We start from the raw sequence: 27409 nt of genomic DNA, 5'->3' as shown, positions 1-27409 counted from the left end.
GGTACGCTGCATTCTCATTCCTCATGCCTCTAGATCAAAAATGTGAAGCGCTTGGAAATGGCAGGTCATCATCCGATTTTTTGAAAAAGCTACTGAGTTTTTGTCAGCTTAGAAGCAAGTCAAGGGACCGACGCAGGTCATCATACGGCTTTGGCGCACACAGCGTTTGACTCAACAACTGTGGAACAGAAAGGTGGTACCTTCACAACCCTTCAAAGACCTGCAAAACTTGTGCTATCTGAAGCTCCCTACCCTTTTCCACAAAGTATTGAAATATGCTGATGAAGACAAAGATGTCTACCAACCTACTTTCTTAACTCAGGAGAATCTGGTTCCTACGATAGCATCATGCCAATGAAGGTATTGATGGTGTCAAAATTATCAACTCTATGAACAATCCTGAGTTCAAAGTGAACCACACAAGGCATTAAGCTCATCCTGCATTTAACTATCAGATCTATGGGGGGGCCCTGGATCCTTTAGCCAGCAACATGATTCAGAATTTGAGGGGAAAACACTCCCCTTATGTTTAACTTCATGGTCTTTACATATATTTGCTTCAATTTCCTGCCACTCTCGCAATTGCTGCAGGTACACCCCCTTGTCCCCTACCCACTAGGCCCTGAGGGGGTGGGACATTGAATATTCAAATGTAACTGCCCTCCAGCAGGGCACTGTCCAGTGCATCATCTGCTTAGACATCATCCTGTACACCTGCTGGTCTGTTGCTGGAGTGTCCATCAAATACTAACGGCCATCACTCTTATTCAGGCCTACAATCCTTTCTGTTTGCTCAGTATCTGAACTCCCCTCTTTCTCCTGTTCTAACACAGAGGATAAAATGGAATAAGGCAGTAAAACAAAGTAAATCAAATAACGAACACAAATGTCAAAGCACTCCTGAGTTTCTGCTGTCAGGGAGATGGTTCGTCTTGTCTTAGCGGGGGCAGCCCAGCGGAAGAATCAGTTCTCTATGATATCAATCAGGAAGTGAATTTTGCTCAACAGAAACCCATCAGCTCTCTCAGCCCTGTGATGTACGCAGTGCCCAGAGCAACAGACAACTGAGTGCCACAGAGCGAGAGAAGCTCTTGCCACGGATAACACATAATGGTGTCAAATCTCTGTGTAGCAAAGATTGGAAAGCAGCAAAACTCTACTGAAAATGAGTGATAAAAGATCTGAACAAAATCCTGATGTGTTTTGGAATAAACACTGATGTGTAAAAAAAAATTGGAAAGTAATGCCAAAGCCCTAAGGAGAACAAACTTTCTGAGTTTGGACCAAAGTGTGTGGGAAGAAGCAAAGTTGTCTGACCTTCTGGTCTTGTGTGGAGCAAGTGGTATCCATAAAATTACAGGAAAAAAAAAAAGGAGACCTTTTGAAAGTGTTGTTGCCTTTGTATTTTTTAACAAGGGTGGCAGGAGGGGAACTGAGGACATACTTGCTTCTACAATATGCATTGATTCTCAGATTATTGAGAAACCCTTCTCATACTGTTTCTAATTTCACCTCTGCCGTTGCTTTACCTTGGTAGATTACAGCATCTGTGCCTTGTGTTGTAGCTTAAGGCAGGACATTTATAAGTTCCGACACCAGTTACATCCAAGAGAGAAAAATGAGACCTATATCTTTAAAGCTTCACTGTGCATCCAGCTGATTTGTTGAATGTCAGGTGTCTAAGCTAGAACTTCTGCCTTCCTTATCCCAGTAATATGAATGGGAGCTGCAGCTCACTGGCAAAACGTAACTACGATTGTGTTCATCTTTGGCTCCCGAATGAAGAATCCATCCTAGCTTTTGAGGCACACACTTCTTGCACGCTTGTTTGGAGGTTCTAGCAGGGAAGCGTAGTTACATCTATACCCTTGACCGGAGATCGGTCCTTCTCTAGTGGGCATGATCGTCCTCTTGGACCAAGAGCGCAGTTTCGGGAGGGACGCACATGGAGCGGTGAGGGAGGACGGGGACACCAGTTATGACCCACCCAGTCCATCTCTTATATCCAGATTCCAAGTATCCAATTGGTTCAAGACAGAAGCCCAAAGCAACCTATAGCCAGAAACGATCTCTTCCTTATTTAAAGTTCTATCTTTAAAAGACGTTTTTTTTTTTTTTTTCTTTTTAAGACAGGACGTGAAAGAGAGAGAGAGCAAGAGGAAGAGAGAGAAAAAAACGCACAAGAGAGAGTAAGTTATTCTACTCGTTGCTTTTTTTCCCACCAAATCACTGCAATAAATGGAGCTGGGTCAGGCTGAAGCCTGGGTCCTGAACTCCATCTGAGTCTGCAACATGGGTAGTGAGGTCCCAAGCCGGTGGATCATCATCTGTTGCTTTTCTAGGTGTGTGAGCACGGAGCTGGATTAACATGAGTGCAGCTGAGCCTGGAACCAACACTTACATATGGGATGCCATTGCCACGGGCAGTGCCTTAACCAAAATTGCCACAATACTGACCGGCCAAGCTCCATTTTTATGTTATTTCCCAGATGATAATGCTGCTGTGTTTTTCAATTTTTGATTTACTTATATACTGATGCAGTTTAATCTGAAGATTCAGGGACTCTGAAGATTGTGCTTATTGTTCTTGAAATAAAAAACTGTACAGTAAAAACTTAGAGTGAATGAATGAAGAAATCACTGCTACTTCCTGTTAAGCTACATAAAGGACCATTAGCAACAATATCTATTTATAATTTTTATTTTATAAAATGTATGTATACACATAACATATTTTATATGTACCTGAATGGAATTGTAATTGTAGGTTAAGTATTTATATTAAGTCCTTCTATAGTAAGAACTCAAAAATAAAAATGCAGAAAGTATTGCATAAAGCTACAATGCTTCAGTTTCACACATCGATGGGAAATATACTATAGCTGTGGTCACTCCAGAGATTGCCAAAAGATGTCATAGTTGGAAACAGGACTGTGGTGTTACGTTTTCACGAACACCACATTTTATGTAGAAATATAGATTTGTAATTGTGTACTTCTTTTAGAATTCAGCAATATAATTTTAATACTCGTCTGGATGCATGCTGTGAACAAAGATTATTTCATTCAGTACATATCTCAAAAACTGTGAGAATGATGCCTCTCTCTTGGAAATTGCTGATGTAAAGTGACATATCAAAGGTTCCCAGAAACTAGATAACTTTAACTAAAATTGATTAGTTGATTATCTCTGTCTACCAATTACAATTGCCCTTAGGATGGTCAATTTCTTACAACAAATACGAATATTCCAAAGAATGTGTCTTCCTTGGAAACTCTCTGGAGAAGACACCTCTACATTGTAGAAAGTAGTTCCTCGGATTGTAAAGCTCAAAACAATAGTTTCTTTAGGTTTTTTTTTTTCATGAAACAGTCCCTCAGGCTCAGGGATTCCCCTCCTGCCCTCTTCTGTCCCCTCCTCAAACTCTTCCCCCTATATTGTAACAACAGATAATTCCTTCAACAACATGTCTTGACACCTGCATGCTGGATGTTGTACCATTCTCTATTCTGTCAATGTCAAGACACATTTACACAGCAGAATGATGGATTTAGGACTCTCGTCGAGGTGCTAAAATAATAGTTCCAACTCTGCCTTAACCATAACCTTCTGACAATGCTTTCTTTCCGGTGTGTTAATGGAGAAGGTGTCTATGGAGTAAGAGTTAGGGCAGTGTAGAAAGCAGGGCTGAGCCTCTGTCATTTTCAAAGTGTCCCATCCCGTTCTGACTTTAGCAAAAGTAAAAGCAGAATTGAAATCAACATTGATTCGACTTGAAATTCCGCTTCTGCTGATATGTTGTGTATTGCTTCATTTTTTTTTGAATCTCTTTTTATAAAGTACCCTATTCAAAGTTCTTCAACTATATTTATAACCAATTACATCATCTTATTTCTGTAATGTTGTATAACACACTATCCTGCCCCACCTCTAACCTTGTAGAACTATATTCAAACAATAACATAAGTAGGGATTAAGTTCATGGGAATTTTAGAACATTTGGTTTCATTTATCAAAGAGTAATGAAATGCATGATAAGATGTATAGGAATAAATCGAGTTGTAAATTTATCTGCACTTCATTTTGGATCGTGGCAAATAATTAGAGTATCATTATGGATGTGATCAAATTCTTCTGAGTAAATAAATGCATAAATCACTCCTGTCCTCTTTAATAACACACAGATATCTAAAATCAGTGATAAATGTAGTTTAGTATTTATATATGTAAGTATCCATATATCCCTATATACACTTACTGATGGAGTAACCTGTAATTATAAAACATGACTGGTGATAGAATTATTGGTTGACCTAAAAATTATATTCTCCTGCAAACATATTCATTTCTGCAAATGTTTAATTAAATCATCAGTCCTCATAGCTATTTAAAATGTGCTAACACAAAATAATTGTAAGCATGCTATGTTTGTATAAGATCATAACTATGCAATATCAAAAGTATGCAAGAATGCTTGGCCTGAAGCAGCAGCCACATGGATGGATAGTACAGAGACTGAATGTCGAAATTAGGAGGTCCACAACACATTTAGGGAGGAGTAGCCCAGGAGCAAGAAGCCTTGTACCCAAGCACAGTTGCAGACAATTCACACCCACAGAAAGAAATCCTCTAATTCTAAAAGTCTTTAAGGAAAAGGCCAGCGTTCCCCAAACTTTCATGCAAAGAAGAAATATTCAGACTTATTCTTGCATGTTGAGTTGGGGGTCACTGCCAAGATCGGAAGGCTAAACGGATCTATTTTTCTCAATCTCCTCTTACTCAGGAAAGATACTAATTAGAAAGATACTAAGGATGCATGCCCCCCCCCCCCCCCACCGCGTCCCTCAGAGTAGCTATTGGTTTATGGCCCAATAAGAAAAAAAAATGTAGTAAACATCTTTTGATGACATATTTTATGGGTAGGAGGTATTTATATGGAAGAATTAAGTAGAGATTTGGAAAAATGAGATAGCGTTTACAAGGGATGAAGTTAATGGGAGTGTATGTAAATCTTCACTTTTAAAGAAAAAAATGATGGGGTCCAGCATCATAGCCTAGTGGCTAAAGTCCTCACCCTGATTGTACTTCAATGGCATATGGACACCGGTTCTAATCCCAGCTGCTGCGCTTCCCATCCAGCTCCCTGCTTGTGGGCTGGGAAAGCAGTTGAGGATGGCCCAAAGCCTTGGGACCCTACATCCACGTGGGAGACTCAGGTGAAGTTCCTGACTCCTGGCTTTGGATCACCTCAGCTCTGGCCATTACGGCTGCTTGGGGAGAGTGAACTAGCAGATGGAAGATGTTTCTCTCTGTGTATCTGCCTTTCCAATAAAAATAAATCTTTTTTTAAATAAAAAAGAAGAAATATAAAAACTAAGAATTGGTAATGTATGAATTATAATTTTTAGCAAGTTGCTAAAGTCTACTCATACCTAATTGTCATGAAAATAGTAAATATAAAAAAACCATAGAAATAATTCAGATAGGGCCCGGCGGCGTGGCCTAGCGGCTAAAGTCCTCGCCTTGAAAGCCCCGGGATCCCATATGGGCACCGGTTCTAATCCCGGCAGCTCCACTTCCCATCCAGCTCCCTGCTTGTGGCCTGGGAAAGCAGGAGAGGACGGCCCAAGGCTTTGGGACCCTGCACCCGCGTGGGAGACCTGGAAGAGGTTCCTGGTCCCGGCATCGGATTGGCACGTACCAGCCCGTTGCGGCTCACTTGGGGAGTGAAACATCGGATGGAAGATCTTCCTCTCTGTCTCTCCTCCTCTCTGTATATCCGGCTTTCCAATAACAATAAAAAAATCTTAAAAAAAAAAAAAAGAAAGAATTCAGATATATTTTCTACATCTTTCCTGTGGGAAAGGTTTTCAGGCAGGGACTACAGGCTATGAAATCCTGTATTGTGCGTGACACTAAAGTGAATTCTATGAGGTTTATTTACCAACTAGTTATCTTCCCAAGGGCCACAGCTAAGCATTCAGAATTCCACTCATTCCTTTTTCAGATTGTCACACATCATCATAACCTCTCAAATCCGCAGGGGTGGAAACATTTTCTAAGCATCTTTGCCAATGTTCCAGATCTTTGCGATAAAACATGAGTCTGTTTTCCTTGTTTTAAGTTACTAATCAACTGTCAGCAGCTTTGAGTTGCTGATCCTCTACCACCACTCATGGCAATTTCCTCTGAATAAATCAGGGTAGGCAGTCCATTCAGGTTTTTCCTTCTGAACCAAATGTCTTGTTTTGGACATGCACGATAGGACTGAAATGGAGGCAGAGCAGAATTTGCTGTACAGCTGCTGTTGCTCAAGATACTCAGGTTTATCAAGTTGCTAATATCCGTATAAAGCACACCTTCTAAAGTCCTACTACGAAAAGCCAGGTATCCATTTAAGAACTGTGAACTTAGTGAATGAGTGAAATGCACACCATCTTATTTTCAAGCCCTCTGTGGTGTTAGGATTAGAAGCCGCAGTTGGTTAAGTATTTGCCTACAGCATTTCCCACTGTGACCCCCATTTGCTGACAAGTGCCTGGAATATATTCTCCGTGCTTTATACAAGACATAGTATGGGAAGGACACTACGACGCATGATGAATCACATACTGGAATAGAGAGAGAGAGCCAAACTGATGGTAAAAACATGACCTTCCTTCGTAAGGTCAAATAGTTTTATTTTGATTAAACACTACAATACAGTACATATCCGTTAAAAAAAGAAAACTCTATTGTGTATATAAATTATTCCTTTCATTCATCATCTTTTTTTCTTTTCTTTTCCATTACAGCTTTGGTACAATGTGATTTCAGTATATAGTCTTTAAATACTTTTAGCATCACAAACCCAACACAAAGTACAAAACTAATCCAAATTAAGGGATATTAGAATCTACACAGTGGTATTCAGTGGTAGGAGAGAATCTTACCTTGATGAACTCATGTCACTAGCTAAGCTATAAAGGCATACCTAGCAGACATGACAGAAATATGCACCATTAACCAGCTAACATTTTGTATTAGTCTTTGTTATTATTTTGTTTTTTACAGAATGCCAGCAGCAATCATTTGAGTGTTGAATGAATATTTAAGTCCTCAGCCAGTTTCCTCACCTTGTTCCTCTTCCCTTAAAGGCCATGAGTAATATGGAAAGATATGTGGTACAGCTAGAGCTCTCAGAATTTAACCTGCCAGCCAGTGTTGCTCATACTCGTGCAGTTTGTCCTGCAGCTAGCTGACACCACAGGGACTGCGCTGGAGGGGCAGTGTGGCCCAAGCAGCCTAAGGTTGTTCTGAGGGGTTGGCGGTGTGACGCTACAGTACATGGGCATTCCGGTGGCTGGGAGGGACCCTTGACCTGGCTGGTTAGGTAGCATGATTGGTTGTTGGTATGACTGCTGGGGCAGTCCTTGAGAACCCTGGGTCATTGGCACCTGCAGAAAGACATAAACAGGAATGCTGCATGAGAAGGCTCTTCTGAGTTATCCAATGGACAATGCAGTCTCCCCAACCATTCACTCATTGAAGTTCAACCTAAAGATCACCAGCCCAACGTTACTGTTTCAAAGCTGTTTCAGCTGGGGGAGTCACATAACCTTTCTGATGCCTAAGGTTATTGGATGAATGACCCCTACTTCGGAGGACTAACTTGAGGACTGCAGAAGTGGGGTGCAGTGTCTGACATGCTGCCTGGCACATAGGAGATGCACCAAAGGTATTAGTTGTGAACATCCTTCTCTCCTCCCTTGAAGCACTCTATAAGCTGCTTTTCTCTGGAAAGCAAAGGCCCTTTTTATTAGGCCTCATGAAGGTCCTTTAAATGCATCTGATGTGTTATATAGAAGCATCTTATAAGTTACAATCATGGTAAAAAAATTCTTGGATGTGTACAGAAATGAGAATTTGTCATGATGTTTTTCCACCATGAAATAAAAATTCAATAAAACACAACTTTTTTGTTACTGATTTTTTTCCCAGAAGTGTTCAATTTTCTATTGAATCAAATTGAGCAGGGCTTTCGGAAACCAAAGTTGTTTTAGAAGAGTATGCTTCCCATCTCACACCTTTCTTTTACCATCTTGATTCGAAATCAGCTATCCATAGTGGCCAGGCCAAACACCTTGGGAACAACCAAGCACCCAACACAGTGACACACCTACAGCTTTGGACAAGTACTCCTGACTGACTCACACAATCCAAGCAGCTGAGTTGTACCTGGTAAGAAGACATTGTTGGGTAGGAGACCATCATGCTTTGCACCGGAGTTCCTTGCTGGTTGGTGATCAGGTTCTGACTCTGTGGCGGCTGCTGCACTCCCATTAAACCTTGAAATCCCTGTTGACCAGACAGAACTGGCTGGTAACCTGCAAGAAAGAGTGACCGCTTCAACTGTTTGGGCCAGAAACAATACAGATGACATATCCAGGGGTAAGAGCAACTGTTCACGAGGCAACCGTGAGCCCATTCTTATGTCATAAATATGTCAGACACAGGTTTATTTCCTTAAAAAATGATTTTTAAACTTATAGAGTAGAGAGTTATAACTGCAAAATAGCCTCTGACATATTGATTGTAAGTCACCATGGTGCAAAAAGCATAAATACTGATGGTAAATTCTTCAAGGTATCAGTTGACTACTGCAAACTCTGCATGTACAATTTTCTCATGGCTTGAGTTCACAACTTCATGCCGTTTTATTTTAAAAACATTGAACAAACTCATTCCATTTATCACTCACCTTCTTGTACTGTTCTATTTTGCACAGAGACCACCAAACAGCATATTAATTTTGAATGATTTCTATTATCCTACATCACAGTGAGCAAAATGATTCATTATTCTGGGGAGTTCAATATCAGGGGTCGTAGACCAAAGACAACAACAGTAAATGAAATGTGTGCCCTGCTTTTCCTCAATTATACTATCAGTTCCTGAGAACATGTTCTGGTAACTCTCTGAGTGACCATATACATACAATCAAAAATACAGAATATAGTGTTCTGAAAATTTGCTTGTTTGTGTAGTTCCTAGTGGGTCACTAGACTGCCTTTCTTCCCCTTCTGTTTTAAGTGGACCAGATTAATTTAGTAATTTGTTCAAATTAACACCACATACCACAAATGGCTCAGCATGCACCTGAAAAAGATTGTGAACCCTTTATATAAATGGTGAGGAGAAAGACACAGTAATAAAGAAATGAAACAGAACCACTTCATACTGTAAAGATCCCTTCTGAGGTCATATTAACCATGCCAAATAGCTTAAAAGAAACTGCTGTCTTAACACAAATATTTGAGACAGAGGCGTTTCAAAATCCATTTTTTTCAACATAAATACCAACCTAAGTGGTATAACCAAAGCTCAAATTGAAACAAGATTTAAAAAGCACAAAAACTCCTTAATCTCTGTGTCATTTATCAATGACATAGTTATACAAAATAGTGTATTCTGAATGTATGTGAGGATTTGAACTCTATGGAAGAATGACAGATTGATATTTAAGTCTTTATAGAGACAACACTTTGCTATCCTTTGCTATTCCCTAAGATATCTCATTCACTTCAAACACATTGTGTAAACATGGCTTACTGAATTAAAAGACTGGTCCAATTCATTCATTGAGACTGAAGTACAGCTGGGTAAGAAACACCCAATGGGAGAGTCTGGACTGCCCACAGCTGATTGAGGAGAGCAGCCAGCATAACCTCTGAAAAGCCATCCTTTTATCTTAACGTATCCTCCCCTTTTACCTTCCCATTACTGTAATTCATTTTCTTAGATGTGGAGTTATGTTTACGTCTTGGAAAGACACGGCGTATTATCATGAACATGAAGGGTAAGAGGACTCTCTTTCCAGGTACATTCTGTCCAAAGGAATAAACCAAAGCCCAACACATACAATCGAGAAAAACTCTCAGACTGGGGATAGGAAATGTGAGTAAGACCATAATGTATTTTCCTTTGTTTCTTTTTAGAAAGCTTCATAAGCAGAAGTTTCTGGGAGAAATTAATTTTTTTCAACGTTAATTGCCAAAAAAAAAAAAACCCCGTTTTTAGTGTGCATTTGTGTCTAGCTCTTCTCTTTCATTGTTTAAATTTTTATCTAATTCCCCACAAGTTTTGTTATGGCATTATTTTAAATTAGTATAAATTGTTACCCACAGAAGAAAATGGCTTGGTTTCATCATAGGCACCTGATCACCAATAATCCTTCTTTACCATTTAGTTCTATAGCAACAACAGGCTCTATGACGTTACTTTCAAATCCATGTGATTATGAATATAAAACAGTCTTGATTCTTGTTGAAGATTCAGAGCACAGGTGGGAAATGAGAGCAAGACTTTTCCACATTCTGGCATTTACTTGGCCATATACAGAATGTCTTGTTGGCTTGGATGGGTCTTTTGCGGAATGCACATGGCCACTATGTCAACCAAAAGCAGAGTGGAGGGGAGAGGAGAAGGGGAGATGGGAGCGAGGGAGTGAGGTGCATTGTTTGCCTAGGTTACTGGTACATGTACCTACTGAATCCTTCAATCCTGTCTGAAACCTCTTGGTCAAAAATAAAGTGAGTTTGATAACCATTCATTTACCACACCACTCTCTAAGGCAAAACCAGAATAGAATAAAAATAACTGAGTTGTTAAGACATTCAGGGCATATGATGTCAACATCAGGTAATATTCAAGGGGAGAAATGTGCTGGCCCCATTCTCATCAAGGGCCAGCGCCTGGACCAGCACCATTCATCCTTGCTGTGAGCACAGACCCAAGTACCCTGCACACCTTTCTCAATAGACTTCATTGGCATGATGATTAGTGAATTTTAATAGTTATACACAGCAATAAGCTCTGCACCGGAGTTCTTATGGTAAACACACTCAAGGCAAATCAGGGTTTATGTGTGGAGTATGTACGCTACAATTTCAAGATAAAAAATTTAAGTGTAGAAAAAGCTCAATTTATATGCAGGAATCCCATTCATGTCCCAATTTACTCTCCAGGCAAGAAATTTATATGTGGAATGATTTAATTGGAGGAGGAGTGCCCGTCTTTTTCAGTTATTGCGGCGTGATCTTCAAGAGATGAGGCTGTTTGGAAGAGAGTCTGAGCTCTGGTCCAGGAACAGAGAAATAGCAGTGAGAAGGCAGTGACCAGAGAATGAACCAGCGGTGTCTGCCTGTGACACAACACCCCGAAGGCACGATTGGCAGTGTTGGTGACACCCTGCTTATCTTGTCTATTCTAATGACAAATGTGTTCCAGTTTGTCGGTTGCTGCCTGGAGAGTGATCACTTTTTCGTATCTACAGAGAATTGGCAAGGCACAATGCATCTTACAAAATTGTAATAACAACAGTATTCTGCCTCATAGGCTTGTGACGGAGATGATTAAGACATGGGCTATTTTTTAAATTTCTTTTCTGGTCATGCTTGATTCAATTTCCAAGTCCCACGTGTCATTTATTTTCTGAAAGCAAAAAGTTTAAGAATGGAGGAATGGGTCCCAGCCAATGAGTAACGTCTTGGGCTATGATTAGGAAGTTGTATAAACCTGAAACACTGGAATCACATCAACCTGTCAAGAGTTTTTAAATACCCTTTGCAGTTTGGGGATACTTCATCACTATTTGAACAACACAATGCAGCAATATTACAAAAAACTAGAATGTGAATTGATCCATTTTTATGTACTACGCTATGATTGTGATTTGCATTATTTCAACCCTTATTTGAATACCTGCCTGCAGATTCAACATTTTGGAAATTAATGAAATGACAAAGTAATAACTTGTATTTCCTGGTGTCTGTTTGCTTTGCTGCTGCATTCAGTTATGAAAGTAGAACAAGGAGACGGGAGGAAGTAAGACAGACGACTTACATTTCTCAAGGAAACACTCCTCACTCTGCTCCGCCGACCCCAACCCATCCCACCCCACCCCGCCCCACGCCACCCATAGGCTTCACCTATTATGCATACTAATTAGAGTATTCTTAACATAGTAGAATGTCTTTTCAAATTACTAGTATTCACAATCTGCTTAATATAAAATCACACAAACCAACATAGGATGTTTCTACAAGCACCTAAGGAACTGTTTGAGTTCACGTTTACTCTTTGCTCAAGTCTGGGGTGGAAAGGCAGTAGACCAGCTACTTCCTGACCGTGGCACAGCCAATAAAAAGTGAAAAGCAAATTCACGTGTGTCTGGGAATGGCCTCTTTAGCTGGTGTTTTGTGGCCTGAACATTTTTCTATTTTCCAATATCTTCCTAGATTTGCTACTTGGCTTCTTTATCAATTCTGCATATTCATCTCCTGCGAAAAGTTTCCATTAATTCCTGTGACCGGAGTCACATTATTTCTTTTATTGATCATTTACTGTAAGTTGAAACCTGAGTGACTTGTCACATGTGATTATGATGCCAATCCAGAGACACTGTGCTGTTTACCAACTCCTTTTTCATAAGAGAAAATTGTAGTTCAAAACGGTGGAATAACTCATCCAAGCTGCATAGCTAACAGGAGAGAACATTAAAATTTAAGCAGCATTGTTCAGAATTCAGTACTTTTGCTTTAGAACTGTTTAAAACTCCTCTAAGTCTTAATCCCCTAATATCATCTTTTCATTTATCAGGCACTTAATGACCAGTTACTGCACTTGTTGTTTTCTCAATGGTTAAAATAATTATGTGTGGGGGCAAGATATTAGTTCCACAGTTTGTAAGAAAGGAAGCAAGCAAGCAAGCAAAAAAGAAAATAAAACCCAAAAAGAAATCATGGTTTTCCTTTGCAATCCAACACACACCACAATGCCCCTTTTAAACATTTATTGCTAAGAGAGTATGAAGACAAAAGGAGAGAAAGGAGAAGAGAAAGGTTGCTGTTCAAATGGACTTAGTCCTTCACTAATTTTTTTTTTAAGATTTATTTATTTCCATTACAAAGCCAGATATGCAGAGAGGAGGAGAGACAGAGAGGAAGATCTTCCTTCCGATGATTCACTCCCCAAGTGACTGCAACGGCCGGTGCTATGCCAATCTGAAGCCAGGAACCAGGAATCTCCTCCAGGTCTCCGCCATGGGTGCAGGGTCCCAAAGCTTTGGGCCATCCTCAACTGCTTTCCCAGGCCACAAGCAGGGAGCTGGATGGGAAGTGGAGCTGCCGGGATTAGAACTGGTGCCCATATGGGATCCCGGCGCATTCAAGGAGAAGACTTTAGCCACTAGGCCATGCTGCCAGGCCCCACTGATTTTTTTTTTTTTTTTGAGGGGGTTTCTAATCAACTCTTGTTATAGTTTTAAATTATCAGGGCCACTTCAAATAATGGCTCATTTCATCATCCCTGAAGAGACCACACACTGACCATGGCTCACTTTCTCAAAATGATTTTAGGATCATAACCTATAAGATAAAAATAACACTGAATATGACACTGCGCTCCTTGTTTGACTCTTTTAGGCAAGTGGTTTCCACAGGAATGTCACTCAACCTTCAAAGACAAGGATCCTATTCATAATATTCAGAACATGGGCATATTTATTGTAGAATTAAGTCACTTTTATCTTATAGATCAGGTTAGGGACTCTCACAAAGCATGTCAGGGCCTCTGATGAGAAATCAAAAATCTCCAGACCATTTAGAAATTATTGTGCTGGGATATGTGTTGAGTGCAGTCATTTGGGTATACCCAAAACTCATTTCAGAGTGCCTGAGTTTAAGCCTTACATCCAAACCCCAATCCTGCTTCTGATCTAGTGTCCTGCTAAAGTACACCCTAGGAGGTGGTACAGATGGCTCAAGTTTTGGGGTCTTTGTTATTCACCCAGGAGAGCCGAAGTGAGTTACAGATTCTTGGCTTCAGCCTGGCTCAACCCTGGATATGGTATAAATTGCTGGAGTGAGCCAAGTGGTGGAAGATCTCTCTGTGTTTGTTTCTATTTCTTCCTCTGTCTTTCAAATAAATAAAAGGAAATAAACAAAAACAAATTTAAGAGAAATGATTGTACTCTGTCCTGGATCGGCTGCTATTCTTGGGCTTTCTAATTTGATAAAACAATGGGTTCGCTCCTCAACTGTACTTAACTATCACTGTAACACCTGCAAAACATGGAATCCTTGCTAAGGTCTAATGATAGCACTTGGTGTTTAAGATGGCTTTGGTTAGGGAGCACAGACACGCAGCTGAAATTTGAAAAAAGCATAAAACAAATTGTACTTTTCTTTCTGTTGGATCTCACTATGAATTCTTTCATCTTCCATGCAATGCCTACTTTCACTTTATGTTTTGGCGGTCTCTGCACCCACACTCTTGATTTCCCCTCCCGGCATCCCCCACACTTTTATCCAGGGGCTTTCATTCCTTAGGAATGTAATGCAGAATGACCTGCAAGGAGCCTGCGTGTCAGTGAAGTGATACGTGGCACACATCTGAGTTAGGACTGGTCCATCCTAATGAATTTGAGGAAAGCTGTGACAGTTCCTAAGTGAAATTGTGTTTCCAGAAGCAATAGTTTTTCTTCACACTTGATCTTGTGCTCATTAGCTTTCATAGTGCGCACAGCGTAATTCTTAAAAGCCTCTTTACTCTCCCCTGAGAACATCCATGCATGGGTCATTTTCTAATGGCAGTACACATCAGATGAACCGTCCTATTACTGCAAGCTCGGGGGCTTCTTCCCTACAATTATACTATCCGGATCCATGTTATCACAAATGCAAAGCTAGTTTTCTTTCTTTCTTTTTCTTTTTTTTTTTCAAATGAGGGCAAACATGAGAGACATTGTTAAATGACTAGAAGAAGGGCTCATGCACGGAATTTCAACGAGTGCCTCTGAGGGAAGCCAGCACTGAATTCCATTTTAAATGGAAGAGGCTGTCATGTTATTGAACTGATTTTCTGAACTTTGCTGGCCCATAGTGCTGTGCTGGCAGCCAGAGAACTTCAACAACCCAGAGGGAAAAAGACTGCCTGAGATACTCACAGACGTTTTACTTTCTTAAGGAGGTTGTGCGGCTCAAAAGAAAAATGTGGCATTCCTACACCTCTTCGGTGTGTTAATTATGGACATACTTAAAACCAGCTTGCGTGGCAGCAAACTGCTGTGGAGGCAGCGTTAGGAGCTTTGTCCTATGACCAAGTTTGGGGAAATGGCAAGAGATAGATGTTTCTAAAAACTGCCCTGTGTTAACCCTCCATGGTGGATGTTTCTATTGATAAACTATTGTTGACCAGTAGATAATCATGAAGCCAAACATCAGGCATCAACATACTTGTGGTCAAATTACTGACACTTGCATGTGGCCTCGGTCGACTACAGATTCAACCTACAGAAATCCACTTATCACTATTACTTTAATGGCAATTGATGAATCAAATGTCGAAATAAAGTACCCCCCTTTATATAATAACCATTTACATCATTACCATTCCCAGATGGCTCAAGATATCTATTTTTCTCAGCTTCAGACTGAAAAGTTTTTTGCCCAAACACTATTCTAGTAGCAAGTTGAACAAGAATATTGCTCTACTGCTGTGTCTACTGGGAGGCAATATTAATCATGCCGCACAGAGAATGGAGATGTGAATTAAGGCAGGGATGACATGAATGCACAGCGATATTTGGGGTATGAACTATCAGACACAAGCTCTGTGAATTCCAGTGGTATCACATGCTTGATGAACGTGAGATCATGGATAAACTGACTTATTATAATCATAGATGTAAGTTGTCTATCTAGAGGAGATGAATAAGTTCAGAAAATCAGTTCAATAACATGACAGCCTCTTCCATTTAAAATGGAATTCCCCTGCGTAATTCTTATTGTAGTTGATTTTGAGCTACAGAGGACTTATAAATCAGATTTTTTAAAGTATATGTCCCTTATGAGCTGGCATGAAATAGTCGTGGCACACCACCGATCGGCATGACCAGTGACACTTCCATGTCCAACAGTCAGCTTTTCAGCTCGTGTAAAGCTCTGTTCCTTTGGTTGCTCCTTTCACAAAGCCCATTTGCAATTTTTTTTCCCCGCATTTGGTGGAAGAATGACCAGAAAAGACATTCAGAGTGCTGAGAAAACAGATGAGAAAAGATATCTTGGCATGGCATGGCATGGGAATAGGAACATGTCTCAGGGCCTAGGATCACTGAGAGTGGAACATTTACTTCAGGTGTGGGAAGGGAAAGTTGGAAGCATTCCATGGAAGACTTCCTGGAGATGTGTTTGAACCTCTTGTTAGAAGGTGGTGGGTTATTTGCTAACGGGGTAGAGAAGAATTGACATAATGGAACTAAAGACATATTTTCAACATGTACAAATCCCAGACATGAAAAGCATGGTTTCAAATGGAGATATTTGGACATAACAGGCAGGTCAGAAATAGGCAGAAGCAACGTAAGTGCCTAGAAATGGATTTAGAAGTCTATAAAAATGGATATTTATTGCAGAATAATGTTCAATTTTGTTGAGCTGAGAAAATGAAACTTGAATAGGGAAATGAAGAATGGTAAGAAAACCCAGAACTAAAAAGGCATTAATAAAGGAATTGGAGAGGAGTGTGTCCAGAAAGATAAACTGGCTATGACTTCAGTGGCAAAAATCCTGAGAAACAGACGAAAGTAGACTCTAGGTTCAAAAAAAGTCATTGATCTTGAGAAAAGCAAAGTCAGGAATGGGTAAATCACTCAGGCAGGAAGGAAAATGAAAGAAAAGGATTGTTGTAAGAAGTCTGGCAGTGAGGCAAAAAGTGGCGGTCTGAGACCTGGGCAGTCAGTCAGAAGGGTACTTAGGAAGATGAGATTTTGTTGTCTTCTTTTTGCTGCTATTTTAACACAGGATATATGTAAGGACTTTAATAGTAAGCCAATCTCTTAATGCACACAACATCCAACAACAATGGATGCAAACAACCAAGAAGGTTAGGAGTCTGTATTTTTTTTCCCAGATTATCCCTGCTACCTCCCCACCATCTCATCTCCTTCAGCAACAAAGTTGTCTGGGCTGTTTTCTCCCTGTTAACTTGATGGAATAAGGTAAGACATCTCTTGAGAGCTTATCTGGAGACATCACCAAATGTAATAAGACAATTCTAGACCAACACCATAAACCAGCCAAGATAACGTCAGACAAGAATTTGAAAGAGACTATTTATGTATTTTTATGAAGATCTGATTTACACAGAATTACAAACATCCAAGAAGACCTTGATTGAAGATAAATGAGATGTCTTCAATCCTACAAACTCTATGCAAAAATAACAGACAGAATCGATTGTCACTGTGACATCCTCTGAATTATTTACTGATGTGCACAATCAAGTGGAACTCCCAGAATAAAGCAGATAGAAGAGTAAGACATTTTCCATTATATCATGGACGCATGTTATTTGAGCATAAACTTGCACATAAAATACTAGGCACTAATATTCTCAAATCTAAATTCTTCTGATATTTCCTTAGGACCCAGGTAACTATGATGAGTCTCTTTTGAATTTCAAGACATCAGAAAATTTCAAAGGTCAAGTGTTTCAGGTTTGATTACAACTCAAGTTTCTCCATTATAAAATGTATGAGTCATTTTATGTATTCTACCTGTAACCAATGTTTTCTACTGAGAATTTGGGGGTCTGTGTTTCAAAATCTCTCATCACAGAGTTTGGGAAACTTTGTATCTGGTTCCTTGTTATTATGTGCTTCTTCAATATCCATGAGGACCCCAAAGCAAAGCAACTGAATACCCAAAAGACCACAAATCCAAGCAACTGAAAAGGAATAATTTTTTTGGTTCATCTGCATAGTCAACAAACATGCAATCATCCTTGGAAATAGAAAAAGAAATGCCTTTTATCTCACCATGTATGGAGCTTGTATTGAAACGTACTGCTGACTGCATGTGGTTGAGGCAACAGTTGTAGATTTGCAGGCTTGGCTGCACAAAATAAGCATATCCTCAGCTGACTATGGTCAACACTCAGACAGAGATAATCTGTTCAGAAGACCCCTTCAATTACCCTCTTCAGGAGCTCTGTCTCCACCAGGACAGGGCAGTGTCTTTATGCCTTTTAATGAATTGCTCTAGAGCAAGGAGAAAAATGAACCCAATCGTTGCTTGTTAACTTTGCCTTCAACCCAAGACACTCAGATGTAATACTTGCATTCCATCATGGTTAAGCATGTCAATGAGCACTCACATGGAGCAGGAGTGTTTCTAGGTGAACACAAGCCTTGTTGCTTGGGGTTCCTTGTAAGGATGCAGAAGAATCCTCCAAACCCAAGCTCTCTAGACCTTGAGACTAACGGAATACTTGGGGTGGTGGCATCGCTATTACCTTCACTGTAATGAGATAAGTGCTAAGTTCTGGATCTAAGAGTACATGACACAAGCCCACAGTCATTGCACGGCTGGACATCAGGTTTTCTCAGAATTTCCCATATTGCAAGCATCCTGCCACACAGCATAATTTACTTGATGACATTTACGGGTTCTGGATTCTGCCTCTGTTCAGTCCAAGCTCACCATTTTATCCCCACTTCTGATGGCTGAACTTCTCCACTCAGGCTAGAATGCTTTTTTCCTAAGCTGCTGCGCTTTTGGCAAAATCAAGGGTTGTCAGTGTTTGCCTGCTTGAAAATGACTCAGAGGGCCTGTTGAAAGGCAACTGGGCTCTAAACCCCATGATTCTGATCCAATAGGTTGAGGCGATGGTTTGGAAATGTGCATCTCTGACAAGTTCCTTGGGATGCTGACACTACTGGCAGAAGGAGCACACTTTAAAAAATCCTCGCTAGGATTTTACTCTCAATGAACTCTTGCCTTATACGTATATTGTTTAACCGCACTCATTCCCCTTTCCCTCAATAAGTGGAACAGGATCTGGTCAATCGCACTCTGTTGGGAGCAGCTCTTCTCCCTTGAGTTCATTGTTTTTCTCCATAAAATAGGAACAGTTTCAGGATGGGCCGGTATCCCTCTTCTTGAGTACCTGGTATTGACTGATACGTGACTGCCCTTCCACACCCTTCGTTCTCCATACCTTGCATGACATTGAATTCTATTTTTGTACTTATTTAGGTCATACTCCCCAAGCAGCTAATGATTCTCTGGAAAAGGAATCTCTGCCTGCCCCTGTGTCATTTATTTAGCATCTTAAGAGCACCCACTGATGCTACTGATAAACTTCCCCACATCTCTACAAAAGCACATGACAGAAAACGAGAAGACACACACACACGTGGACTGGAGAACTCAGAGTCCTACTCATGGAGGAGGAGTGGCAGAACAAAGCGATTTGCATCATCACAGACAAACACAGAATAAATTTGGAAGACAGCAGCCACCTTGTTTCTAACAGCCAGTTTGGAAGCTACAGCAGAGTTCCGACTCCTTGGCTTGCTTCAATGCGATGATTACACATCTATTCATAAAACAAAAAGGGGGACTAGAAACAAGCTGAAAACATCAAGGACAAAGAAAAGTGGCAGAAGCATATAGTGGTTTTTTTGTTCTTCATTTCTTAAACCCGTCCCTCATTTCAGAAAGCAAACCACCTTCCTACAGCCTTGTGAGTTCACTGACAAATGATTGTGTTTCATTGTGACTCTGTCCCTTAAGCCCTGTTGGGCCTATAAGAAAAGCAATCAGGAAATCCAATCCTCTTTTACTTATCCCAAGCTCCTCTTTTAGGCAGCATCTCCAACTGGCACTTGTTGCCCTTCTAACCCGTTCCTTGGTCCTCTTGATACTTCAGCGATTTGATTCCAGAGTGGACAGTGGATCTATCGGGAGACAACCTGGTCCAGTAAGCCCCGAATAATGAAGCTGAGTTTACAGGACTCATGTGCCAAGTTGCTCATAATTCTGACAGTGTCACTTACGGATAATTCATTTTCCCACATAAGCTGTTCCACCTCCTCTAAATATTACAGGCTGGACTATTAGGTTGATTTCTTAAAAATATTTTTCTCCTGAATGTTCACACTGAAGAATTGTATTGTGCCATTTTACAAGTGCTTGTGTTTCAGAATTGCACAGCAAAGTCCTTTGCTTTCCATATCTCTGCTCTTACCATGGTATTACTGAAAGCCTGGAGAGCACATCCTGTGTATGAGGACTGGATCTCTCCTAACTTACATCCAGTAGTCAACAGCAAACTGTTCTATAACAGCACAGAGACACACATTATGGTGTTAGGTGCTACCTACTTATACACTTACAAAAATGCTCATGTGTGTTTGTGTGTGTCAGAGGTCTGGGGAACTTGGGGTGAATTGCACAACACAGAATCAAAGCATGTCTTCTGAAGCAAACTGACAGCCTCAAAAGCCTTACATACAAACATTAGCGGTTGCTGACCAGTGGATTAGTACACGTCCCATTTGTACTAACTGAAATGGGGAAAATAAGATTTTTTCCTTTCCGCATTGAACCTAGTAGCAACGATTATTCACATGTCCCACTGAACCTAATAGCAATGGTTATTCATATGGGCTAAGCATTTTATAACCTGGCTATAGTCATGATTCTCATCTTACGGAAAACAAAAATGGAACACAACCACCAAAGGTGCCAAAATCAAAACATAGATGATGTATTTTTTTTTTTACTATTTTTTCAAGGTTCTGTCACATCACAATAACCCATTCACAGGATTCAACTGAAGACACATTAATAAAAAGGAGTGCAAAGAACATTCAAAAAGTTCGTTAAGAAGTGGAATTGTTAGATGCATTTATAAGTGGTGCCGAGCTATTTTGAAATTCATTCATAGTTGGTTCATAAAATTCATTTTCCATGAACTTGTTGAAGTCCCCTTGTATTGTCAAATGAGGAGACAAGGTAAGCGACCAGAAAGAAAAGAAGGAACCAGCACCTACTAATAGCTTATCGTTTTCTCCCCAAAGCTTGAAAGTACCAGGAACAGCGTGAGTGAATGTGTCCAGGAAGCTGAGACGGCTGGAACTGGACCGTGTGCCAAAGCCAACTGCAGACAAGGACAGGAAGGACAGCTGCAGAGAACCTGTGCTTCTCTCATTGCTTTTCCATCCCTCAATGCTGCTGTTTTTAATCAAATTTCTTCTATGTAGGTATATAGGTACGTCATTGGAAAGACAGAAATGGAGACAGAGAGAGGGGGAGGAAATGATTATTATCCACTGACCCACTCGCAAATGCTCACACTGAGGCAGGGCTTGCATCACACCAAAGTTGAGATTTGGGAAATCAATGCAGGTCTCCCCCAAGAGTTGTAGGGACCCAGTCCCCTGAGTGATCACCCGCTACCTCCTGGGTTATGCGCTAACAGGGATCTAGAATCAGCAGCAGAGCTGGCCTCTGAGTCCAGACACTCTGTATCCCAGGATGCTGTCACCTCACTATCAAACGCCTGAGTCTTCTCACTCCGCATCGTTTTCTTTAGCAAATCCCACTTGGAAACCACAGGGCAAAGAAAGATGCAGTCTACCGTGGTGTTGGTAGCTATGTGGTAAGAGGAGAGACCAGCAGAGGGTATTCAGCATATCCCTTCCTTTCAAAGATTACAGAAAAATACGATCCATTGTTAGGGAGAATTTTCTAAGAGACTGGTCCAAGCTGCTGAAATGCAGATTAAAAAAAATAATAATGTTGCATAATGATGCTACTTCTGTACTGTCTAGGATTTCTGGACCCCTTTTCCACATTAGAAATTAGCATTCATAACACCTGATAATACATCAGACTGTGCACTTAGCAAGACTGCTTCCACAATTAGGTAAATGTTAACTCTCAAATTTATATGTCACTAGATGTTAGGAGAGAATATTTGACTCATTGCCCTCATGCTTGCCTTTCCATTTGGGGGAAATAGCAACATTTACGAGGAACTGATGATAACTTAGATAGGCACAGTAAGCCATGTCACTGTTTAGATATCCAAAGAGGCAAGGGAAGGGGGTGGGGGAAGTTAAATTGTGGCTGAACTCAAGCAGTACCACTCATTTAGCTGAATTTGACATTTTCCATTCCTGCCCGCAGAAGCAGATGGCAGAGATCAAATGGATAACAGTGGGTGAGGATTATTTCAGGAAAAAATGAAAAAGAAAGAAGCAGGGGATATAGGTTATTTCTCCGATGACCCTAACTGTTCCTTGCATTCTCATAAGCATTATTTAGTTGAGAAAATCCTCCTAGTTAATCTCAGGTTGAGTACATGTAGCCATCAAATACTTAAAGAAACCACCAGCAAGGTGAAAATAGTAAGAGGGAATATTTAATATCGTTTTAAGATATTTAAGATCACAGGCTCCGTGATCAGACACACAAGCAGTTGCCTGCCAGCTCGCCGTCACACCAGCTCAACGACTGTGCAAATTCCTCCTTCCTACATGCCTCTTGCCTATTCATGGGGAGCCAGTAATTCCCAACTTTCCAGTGCTTCTGTGAAGGTCAAGTAGACATTGAGTAAATGTGACTTGCTTGGCACATGGCATTTACTACATGGCAGCTGGCACTGGTTGCCACCAACTGGCACTCCATATAGGATAGTGTTTTTACACTTCCCAGAATGACATCTTAAACAAAGAGCAAAATCAGCTACCAAGGTGAAGTTCACCTACCACACACACACGCACAACAGTTTGGAAATGATTCTTTCAGCTTTCCATATTCAGTTTTAAACACGCACTTCCAGAAGACCCAAGATATTGTTGTTCACTGCAATCCATACTGTAGGAACCATGAGTCCCAACAACGAATACACTTTTACACCCTGGTCTTCTACAGTAATGGCCATCTCTGTTAACAAAAACAGCAGAAGCAGCTCTGGACATGAGGATAAGCAGAAATACTCAGCACAGTAGGGAATGGAATAAGCAAGCTGGTCCTAACCAGGGAACAGATGTCCAGGCAGGCATCATTTGGAAACGGCCAGACTCCAAGTCCGTGGGGGTAGCACTGCTCTCTGGGCTGTCGCTTTCAAACTGCCAGGCTGCAGGTCTGCTCCTTGGCTAGTGGCTCTCCCTAAGGAGAATCACCAAGGACTCAAGGAAACCGAAGTCTCATTCTTGCTTCTAGAGAAGAAACAGAGTTCTCCTAAGGGTGCCTTACCAGTCTCCGGCTGTTACAGTCCTACCATCTCAGAGACAAAGCGTAGTTGGTGCATCACAGACTCAAGCAGAATCTAGCAATCCCCCCTTTTTTTTCAGGTGATATTAAATGGAGCCTGATGCAATTGCCCGGAAGAGAACATAACAAAGCAGTGAGCCCTCCTCTGCTTGCCCTGGCTGGCTCCTTTTCTGGAACTTTCACCTGACATTTAAACCATTACACCTGAGTGACGCTTCCCAGCACAACAAGTCTCACAGAGGGACAGACTCTTCTATTTCACAAATCTCTTTAACTTAACCATTTCCTCATTATTTGTGCTAGATAATTAAGTGATTTTTTTTAAAAGAAGTATAATATTTTCTATTAATATATTACAGATAAAGTTTTAGTATTCTTTAAACTGTGACACATAATCACAGTACCTAAAATCAGAACACATAAAGGCGCAGTTTTACTTTTTACACTTAGCAAGGGACAGATGATGTCATACGGTAATTCGCATTCTGTTTAACTCTGAAACAAACAAAAATACAATTTGTCAACAACTATCCTTTGGAATACTGGATAGGGAATGAAATTCATAATAAAGTGGCCATTACATTGAGGTCACATTAAATAATTAAAATGGAATGTATTTTTTAACTTATGTTTGCAAATGCTACATTTCATGAACTCGACAAGTCAAACGTATGGCTTTGATGATCTGTTGCTTGCAACTTAGGAGCTAAGACAAAGAAATCCATTTTACTGACTTCTAGTGCTTAGTCACAAAGTGCCCAGTGTCCTCTAGATGGGGTTTTTTACTTCCAAAGAGCCAAATTAGACAGAAACACCATTGATTCCCCTTGTAAACTTTGGAGGGTGTTTCTTTAATCACAAGCCCTTATTTGTAACACTTTTGTTTATAAAATGGGAAATAAAATCTACCTTCCTCACTTCTATTTTTTTTAAAGATTCATTTTTTTAAAATTTTTTTAAATTGCAAAGTCAGATACACAGGAGGAGGGACAGAGAGGAAGATCTTCCTTCCAATGATTCACTCCTCAAGTGACCACAACAGCTGATGCAATGCCGATCCAAAGCCAGGAACCTGGAGCTCTTCCAGGTCTCCCAAGTGGGTGCAGGACCACAAGGCTTTGCGCCAACCCTGACTGCTTTCCTAGGCCATAAGCAGGGAGCTGGATGGGAAGTGGGGCTGCTAGGATTAGAACCGGCACCCATATGGGATCCCAGCATGTTCAAGGCAAGGACTTCAGCTCCTAGGCCACCACGCTGGACCCACTTCTAATTTTTTAAAAGCAAGACAGGCATAGGTTTTACTAGCAATACCACTGATGCCTAACAGTGCTGACATTCTAGTGTAATAAGAATTAGTCCCCATTTTCATGCTCTTGTGCATATGGATTCAGATAGCAAACTGTATAATTGCAATATATACACACATACATAATTATATACATGTGTGTTCAAAGATGTGTCTCCACACATATATGGTGTGTGTGTGTGTATATATATATATATATATCTTTTGTAAATCAAATAACAATTCTATTATTCATCTCTTGCCTCATAAATTGCATTGCAGAATTTTTCCTTTTTCTTCCTATTTTTAAAGCTTCTCTGTCTATATATATTCAATAACAGAATTAAAGCTATTTAAAGCAATTTGGTTGCTAATTAAACTCAAAAGAGTGCCAACAGTATTAAGGAGTGTTGGAAAGCCAACTGACCTAATTTCCTCAGCCAGCCTTTCAAAATGCCTCTCAAATGCACAGCTTCTCCTCCCCAAATTGCTAAATAAAACATTTTGGGTGGAGAAGAGTGCTTATATTAATTTGATGTGTTAGTCTTCTTTTTAATTGACATTCTGTCTGTAACAGCTGGGGCTCTCAGAAATCCTTTATGTTCTCTTTTGAACACGGCTGCTTAGTTTTCCTACGGATCCTTGCAAGGCAGAGAATGGGACAGTCATACGTTGGGTATCACTGAGAAATATTAGTGATCAATGGTACCGACATTTAATCTTTATGTAGGAATACAGATCCTGGTGAGCATTTGATGAAAGCCTTGAGCCCATATGCTAGTCAATTGTAATGAGGCACATGTTACAGAAGTATCTTGGATTCTATTTTCCTGGTTTTGAGAGCCTCAGAAACCCAGTAACTGAATTCAGATTTCCAAAGCCCTGATCTAGCCACAGAGATCAGCCTTTCTCATGCTTTTTTGGTCAAATGTAACATGAAGCCCACTGCTCCTGGCTCTCCTTCAGACAGATCCCAAGATCTGAAAGGCGTGGGGCTTGAGGTAGCTTTGTGGAGGTCATGGGGAACACCTGTGCATCGAGGAAGAGCTATTCCATGTCACTGGAGCGAGTGCACACATCTGGCTTAGTCGAGAAAGAAACAAAACAGCAGCCGCCAGATGTTTCGGGAAGAAGCCTGATGAATTACATGGAGACACAGAGTTCTGCTTGAACATCCCCAAATACAATGCATTTCCTTTGTGTGTTTTTTTTTATTTAGTACATTTCTTTTAGCAAGATTTTTTTCGGGGAAGAAAGGTCATTTTTCACATAGGAAATCATTTCCAGTCAGTTGTTACATCAGTAAGCTGTGGCCGGCACTGTGGTGTAGCAAGTTAAGCTGCTGCATCAGTAGGATTTCTGGTCCAGGTAGAACCCAGATACGTGATAGAAACATCAGCTAAGTTGTTACTGCCTCAGTATCATCAAAGAATAAAACCTCAAGTGCTCATATTTTAAAAGAATGTAGCCAAAGCTATAGCAAATAATTGGTTTCATTAGTAGCTAACTAAAACCACATATAGCTGTTTTCTTTTGAGAATACAATTTTAATTAAGGAAAGTTGGTGTTTCAGCAGGCAAGGGCCCTTGGAAAGCTTACATGATGAAATTTCATGAACAATGGCTCCTAGGCAGCCTGGCATTATTAACAAGATCATGATGAAGGACATAGCTGAGCAGCTTAAAAATAAATGGTTACAGCTGCTTTATATAGACATGAGAGCGCTGCTCTTTGGTACCTGCTATCCATCACCATACAGCTAATGATATCTCCATGCATACAAACACTTCCCATGAAACTGGTTCAAATCCTTTTGGGGGAGGAAGAAATTGAACTGAGTGTTGTATTTTGTAGGCGAACATTGTTGAGTCATGAGAGAATATGCGTTATGGTAAAGATAGTTTTCAAGACAGGCTCTTAGTATAAGTGTACTTCAAAAAGTTCGTGGTGATCAGAATTGAAAGACAGGTTTAGTTTTGATACAAAAGGTTTTGAAACGCAAGCACACACAAGGTCTTCAAAATGTAACCAGGAAACGTTGAGTATGAAAAACTACATTTGTTTTTCAAAAAGATTGACATAAAAATACAGGTATCTTTTCATTTCATTTGCCACGAAGTTTTTGAAACACTATTATATATTTTACAGTAGTTACACCCATTTATACGCTTTTATTTCCATTCTTTTTGAGACAGGGAAAGTGCTAGAACTAGTGACATCAACCTCATAGGGTTATGGCGAGGGTTAAGTGAAATGACCCCCTGGGTTAGGTCTGACATATAGAAGGATTCCAGTTGTTTAGGACCATACTTTTTTCTTTTCATCCATTTTTCTTTCTTTCTTTCTTTCTTTCTTTCTTTCTTTCTTTCTTTCTTTCTTTCTTTCTTTCTTTCTTCTGTTTTGTTTTGCTTAAATGCTTAGAAGTTAGAATTCCACTTGCTCCAGGCTTTGCTGAAAAGATGTGATATTCTAAGACTTTGTTTTATCCTTTGGGTGGCATCTTCGCTCATTTTCAAGGCACAGGTTTAAGCCCTATGAATAAAAAGAAACTCAACACTTGTGCTGAAGATAACGTCAAGGTATATATTTTTTAAAAAAGCATAAAATCCTTTTTATCTCGCTTTAATAAAAAATAAAGTAACTATGAGCAGTTCACTCACTATAGGCAGAAATAATTGCAAACTGATAACGCCGGGTTCCATGACAGGAATGACAGCTGATCCAGGCTCTCTGGCAGGGCCCCTGCTCGCCACGCGAGCTGACATCCATGTGTCAACTCACGCAAAGCCCAAAGTTCTTTAATTTATCTGCAACTCAGAAATCCACACCAATGACTGCTCAAAATGAAGTGCAATAAAAGAGAGGAGCATTAGATGTTGTAGAGGAAGTTCGCCAGGGCAGAAAGTGTAGGCTGTCTTTGAAAAAGGCAAAATGAAAACACACTGGAGACCATGAGATGGGGGTGGCCATCCAGCAGGCTGTTGACACCCAAGTGACTACAGAAAACCTGCCTGGCTGC

The 27409-nt window shown here is 40.4% G+C and overlaps 1 protein-coding gene across 1 annotated transcript in view; it reads right to left on the bottom strand.

The window, feature by feature from the left end:
- Nucleotides 1-6852: 6852 nt before the first annotated feature.
- ARPP21 (cAMP regulated phosphoprotein 21) overlaps nucleotides 6853-27409 on the bottom strand; it is a 109891-nt gene continuing 89334 nt past the window's right edge. The window contains exons 19-20 of the mRNA XM_058657047.1: nucleotides 8218-8366; nucleotides 6853-7436 (exon numbers count right to left, since the gene is read on the bottom strand). Of these exons, the coding sequence (XP_058513030.1) occupies nucleotides 7179-7436; nucleotides 8218-8366 (407 nt within the window). The 3' untranslated portion in view covers nucleotides 6853-7178. The remainder of the gene's footprint in view (nucleotides 7437-8217; nucleotides 8367-27409) is intronic.

This window comes from Ochotona princeps, chromosome 30, assembly GCF_030435755.1.
Source record: "Ochotona princeps isolate mOchPri1 chromosome 30, mOchPri1.hap1, whole genome shotgun sequence".
NCBI classification, from domain to species: Eukaryota; Metazoa; Chordata; class Mammalia; order Lagomorpha; family Ochotonidae; genus Ochotona; species Ochotona princeps.
The sequence above is the reverse complement of the archived record's forward strand: the minus strand, read 5'-3'. Positions and strand labels throughout refer to the sequence as shown.